The sequence below is a fragment of the Olea europaea genome, chromosome 6, assembly GCF_002742605.1.
Source record: "Olea europaea var. sylvestris chromosome 6, O_europaea_v1, whole genome shotgun sequence".
NCBI lineage: Eukaryota > Viridiplantae > Streptophyta > Magnoliopsida > Lamiales > Oleaceae > Olea > Olea europaea.
In genome coordinates, this window is record NC_036242.1 from 3621430 (window position 1) to 3627713 (window position 6284).

The 6284-nt window shown below is 32.9% G+C and overlaps 1 protein-coding gene across 1 annotated transcript; it reads left to right on the top strand.

Moving 5' to 3' along the window:
- The first annotated feature begins 560 nt into the window (after positions 1-560).
- LOC111395017 (G-type lectin S-receptor-like serine/threonine-protein kinase SD1-1) lies at positions 561-4007 on the top strand. The gene is made up of 5 exons (XM_023021042.1): positions 561-768; positions 943-1189; positions 1458-1545; positions 1647-1881; positions 3913-4007. The coding sequence occupies exons 1-5, from the start codon at positions 561-563 to the stop codon at positions 4005-4007; spliced, it is 873 nt and encodes a 290-aa protein (XP_022876810.1).
- The last annotated feature ends 2277 nt before the right edge of the window (positions 4008-6284 follow it).

A 6284-nucleotide genomic window follows, 5' to 3' on the forward strand; every position in this document is an offset into this window, starting at 1 on the left:
CAAATGAATATTGTTTCAACCTATAAGAAAAGGAGACTAGCATTATTATACCAATAAAGAAGTACATTGGTTGTGTTGGATAACTAGAAGTCTAGAAGTTAAGAACAAATATGTGATAACCAAAGACAATGGAAAATATGATAGGATTCACTGTGTGGGCTTTGTTTATTACCCCACCACTAGAACTTCAAAATAGGGAGTAGAGGAGCATCTACAAAATTTGAAACATAGGTAGCCATCATTCTTTGGAAACTTTTATAGGAGGGCCAGAAAACTGGAAAACTTGTCCAGTATGGCTTTAATAACATTGCATTTTATACTTGCTTCAGGAAGTCACAGAAGAGATTTTGAGCTGCCATTGTTCAGTTTATCCACAATTTCAAAAGCCACCGATAACTTTTCAATCTACAAGAAGCTTGGACAAGGTGGATATTGACCTGTCTATAAGGTAAAAATGTTAGAGTAAAAGATAGTATTTTAGGAGATTGAAAGTGGAATCCTGTGATACTTCAAGTTCAATAAGTGAATACCTTTACGAATGCTCAAGTTGATCTTAGGGAATGCTAGAGGATGGACAAGAAATTGCTGTGAAAAGGTTGTCAAAATCATCAATGCAAGGACTTGATGAATTCAAGAATGAAGTTATCTGCATTGCCAAACTTCAACATAGAAATCTTGTGAAGCTTCTAGGATGCTGCATTAAAGGAGAGGAAAAGATGTTGATTTATGAATACATGCCCAACAAGAGCATGGACTTGATTTTATTTGGTGAGAATTTCTAACTCCAGTAAAGCTAGCTCAAAAGTACCTTAAATTTCGACTATCAATTTAGCACAGCTAGATACTACTTTATGTCATTATTCAGGCCATATCAATTATTGATTTTCAGGACACCCTAGTACAGTAGGATGAAGTATACTAACTCATATAATAATTTGGCAGATCAAACAAAGAGTATGCTACTTGACTGGTCTAAGCGCCCCCAAGTTCTTAATGGAGTTGCTCGGGGACTTATGTATATTCATCAAGATTCTCTGTTGAGAATTGTTCATAGAGACCTCAAAGCTAGCAACACATTACTAGACACTGACATGAATCCTAAGATATCAGACTTTGGGATTGCTAGAAGTTTTCGAGGGAATGAAACACAGGATAAGACAAGCCGAGTGGTTGGAACATTTTATTCTCAGTAACACAACAAAATGAGTGCATTTTTATTGCTTATAATGCCCTTGTTTGATCCCCATTATTTGAAAAAAATGAATTCTTCTACAGTGTTTTAACATCATTTCAACCACACAGTTTTCAATAAAATAATATTACACGTAAATTCGAAACATTTCCTTATTTTTTAACCACACATTTCTCATCAATACAATATTCAAAAATTTATTTTCCCTCTCAAAATGGGGCTCAAACAAGGGCAATATTAGTTTTTGACTAACATTTTCAAGCAGTGGCTACATGTCACCAGAATATGCCGTCCATGGTCGATTCTCAATGAAATTTGATGTATTTAGTTTTAGCGTTATAGTGCTAGGAACTGTGAGTGGCAAGAGAAATTGTGGATTTTCGAGCATAGATCAACATCGCAACCTTTTTGGACATGTAATTCTTGTGTCTTAGATACGTTTATATATGTTTAGATTTTATCCAAAAAACTAACTGTTTTGACAAGGCCCATTAAAATGATTAATTTTCTGCAGGCATGGACGCTTTATAAGGAAGGAAGATCATTTGAACTAGTCGACACTTATCTACATGACTCTACTTATCTATCTGAAGTGCAACGATTGATCCATATAGGTTTGTTATGCGTGCAACAATGTCCAGACGATAGGCCAAGCATGAATACCGTGGTCGTGATGTTGAACAATGAAGGTATGTTACCGCAAGCAAATCAACCTGGTTTTTTTTTAAAGAAAGAGATGTATTTGTACATGAAGGCACCAACCGCACAACTAGTATTGATGCAGTGTGTTCAACCAATGAACTTACCATTACAGAGCTAAAAGTACGATATAAATGATGTTTCTAGATTATTTTGGTGCCACTACAATTGAATATTATGTGTCCTAGTTCATTGTTGTAGAATTAGATATTAAGTGTTCAAGGTCACGAACTGATCGTACAACTATCACACAATTTTCTACAATTATACAATTTCAGTATCTGATGGGCTTTAGCTTATAATTAGCCAAAAAATGGCAAATAAATTTTTTTTTGATTGATTTAAATGGACAAATAAAAATTGAACCAAGCTTGAGTCTCATAATTGAACTCATTGAAAATTTTACTATTTTTCTTTGCTTAATAACATCTGTGCTTAGAGTTCAGTGAGCACAGTTTTTACTTTGAACGTTAGAAACAAATTTGACTGAAACTAGGAGCCAAATACACTCACTAACGTTAAATAAAAAGTCAACAAAGGCAAATCGTAGAATAGGCGAAGAGAGAATTTTAGGATATTGAAATAAAAAGCTGAAGATCAATCCATAATAGATACCATCTTAGTTTAATTTTTCCCTTCTAAAAAATATAGTCGGGTTCCTTTGGCAGATTGCTTTAGTTCCATTGAATGCTTTGGAAGTTTGCTTTTATTTCTTCTAAGATGAAGTTGAATCGAGAATCAATGATTATAGAATTTGACACGAATAGCCCCATATAACACTGCTGGACCCTAAACGTGGCATGACCCATGATAGATACCAATTAAAAGTTGAACCCACCATCAAGGTTACTACAACTATAATATGCAACTTTTTATAAATTATTTTTAATAGAATTCGACATTATCTTCCCTGTAAAAAGGGCTAACCAATCATAATCCGCTATATTCAAATCTCAAATATAACAAAATGCAATAGAGATAAGCTGAAATCTCATCTTTCATCAAGAAATAACATGAGATGTGCATATGAATACAAAATATATAGTGAGCCCCATAACTATTTACAAGTGATACAAAATCGCATCTAAACATGAACATGTGTCCCAAAACACCGACTACATGTTTTATGAAGTGAGTCATGCTAGCAAACCTTGTCGTGTGACTCTGACTCCAAAATCAAAGGCTCAACTCCAAAAGGTGCTCATATACTCAATTGCTGCCAGATAAAAGAAATATGGGAAAATATATGAGTTGATAGCTCCATAAGTGAAGAAGTTCGAAAATAATTATTCATTTATACATTTTTTTTTATAGAAAATCAAGCTCATATCATTCAATAATTCACAAAATAACGTTATCTAATTACAGCAAAAAAGTGAGACATTCACATAATGTTGTAAAATATCATCTCAAGTCATGGTATAAATATAAGCCTATAATCATACTATAATTTCATCACATAAAATGTATTGGAAATCTACCAAAAAGTACCATCTGACTGAAATCATAAGCTGGTCATATGCGCATAGACTGCCTCTTAAGCTAAGCACTCCGGACACGGTCATCAAGCCTCATCAGTGAATGGAAACCGATCTCAAAGACCTCTTATAATCAATTCTAGAATACGACCAAGATCCCTTAGTGAACTATATGTACACGGTCAAGACCCCGTTATCCACAGTCAAGACCCCTCAGTGTAGTATAGAACACGGCCAAGGCCACTCAATGAACTAGAAGAAATATATAATCATGAGTACACTACTGGTCAATCTCAATATTACATGTCTGACATATTAAACAAATCTCAATTTCACATGTCTCACATACCAAGTGACAAATGTGCCATAAATAATCTTTGAAATTTCACATGTATTATAATAAAAGAAACATTCATGGTAATCATATAATTGAACAAATAATTCACATAATAGAATATAATTTAATAATATACTTAATTTATAAATATCTTGAAATTATTTAAGTTTTTCCACTTACAGAACTATGTACACAAATTGATGCAGGAGGATCTGAGTCGAGCGATGTTGATCTATCCGACATCACATTGATGGTTCTGAGATACCATGAGGTGGCGGATGAGCACAAAGATGAAAAATAATGCAATCTTTCCTTAATTGAGGCAATTTTGACATTTTTTGGTAATTTGGTCATAACTTTGGCTACGGTTATCAGAATCGCTATTATGACCCCAATCCGTAAAGCTCTATTCGGTGTGCAAGTTGTGGTCACCAACTATGCTAGGTGGGCATCAATTTCGAGCCCAAAATCCGTTGTTTTCCTTTTTGAAATTCAATTTTTAGTTATTTTTACTATTTATGGCAATATTTCGTTTCCTTTTTTCCGTAGTTAGAGAATCCGAATTGAGCCAAATTTTTGGCAACTTATGTTTCATATTTTATTTCGGTGTGATTTTTTGAGATTTTGCCATTTTTGATAATTTTTCCATATTTTTGAATTTTCTTAACTATTTAACCCGACTTGTGGGTTAATTTCAGAGAATTTCTCTATGTTCCAAGACGTTTTCTTTCGTATTCTCTTTGTGAATCANTCTTTCATTTAACTCAATTACATAGCTTATTATATTTAATTCAATAGTTTTCTTTTCAATAAAATTGAATTTAAACTAACAATATAACAATTATAAAATTAAACATAACTTTTCAATAAATAAGTTTTTACGTATATTTGAATTTGAAGAATTCAAGCCTAATTGTAAAAGAACTTATTTCCTAACACGTTGGATTTTTTTTTTCTATTTTTCTTTCTTCTCCCTCTTTTTTTTCTTCCTCTTTCCTCTTCCTATTTCTCCCTGCTCTCATCTTTCTCTCAGTGTATGTTTTTTGTGTTTGTGTGTGATTGTAAATGGATCTGCATGGGTGGATTGACATAAATCAATCCACCGCCTACCATTTCCCCCCTTTTTTAATTTAATTTTTTTCTTTATTCTTTTAAAGAGATGAACATCTCTGACTTTTCATTTTTGTTTTTTTTAAAGTTAAAGTATTACAAAATTGAACCATAACTAAAGTGAATGGTGCTGGTTTTGTTTAAAATATTGACAAATTTTCGTGGACACATTCTCCTCCAGAATTAGATTGTTAAATTCCTTTTCTTTTTTAAATTTCGATTCAGTTACATAACTAAGATTCCAAATTATTTATGCACATTCAGAATCAATTGAAAATTTGGAGTAAATTATTAGGGTTTTCAGAGTTTGAAGAAGTGCAAAGGCATTCTGTTGTTTGCTTTTAAATCAAGTGGTTTTGGATTCATCCAATTCACGATTCTCGGTGCTAGAACCAAAACCAGTTGATTTTTCATTCTATAAACCAAAATAATTTAAAATTTAACATGAACCGATTTAGTTGATTCCGATTCTTTTGCTCGCCCCTAAGGAAAACCATCGGGCACATAGGTAGATTTTGGACGGAATGTAAAGGCTATGACGTTACTTGAACTCTAATGAACCTTGAGAAATTAAAAATGGAATAAAATAATTTGAGCAACTAAAATGAAATTTCATTGAAACTCAAAGTGACCAATAGTATTTTTTACCCAAAGAAAAAATCATCATTGCATTGGAATATATAATTCTTTATACTCCTTCAAAAACTCACCCATTTTTATAGATCCTTCTTGGCCTTAAATATGTTCAATTAAATGCTTGTTGACTTTATAATTGGCACTTGCACGGTTATAAGGAAATTAATTAATCATTCAATGTGCCATCATTTCACATAGGAAGGTAGGCCGAACCAAGAGACGATAATTGGCATGTTTTGAATGTTAAAACTGTAAGTATTATGCTCTAAATTCAATCAACTTTGGACATAAATACTTTTATATATAATTAATGCAATTAAATGGCAGATCTATTATTTAGTTAATAGACAATTAAATAAATAATAGAGTCCTGTAATTTGTTAATCACAAGGAGTTGTGATTGTGAGATACAAATTACATCTGATTGAATCTTAAATTATCCGTGGTCGTAAGTAATAACGAGATACGAATATCGTTATTACGGATAAACCATCACGTGTGGCATTTCTTACTTGTGAAGTAAGTGGCTGATCTCACAAGCTAAAGTGTGGTGACACTTAAATGAACACGTGTATGTTTTTGTTATAGAACAAAACATTGGAGACCTTTCGAGAGATTCCACATGGATAACTATTTGAGTGTCAGTGGTTAATCTCTAACGTTCGGTAGTGGAATTGATCCTTTGACTTGAGGTCGTCATAGTACCTTATATGAGGACAGTCATACTTTGACAGTGTTGGATGTTGCTTTGAAAAGGGCCGCTAATACGACATCGTTCGGGTACGTCAAGAATCGTATGAAGATTGTGATTGATCAATAAAGGATTCGTCAC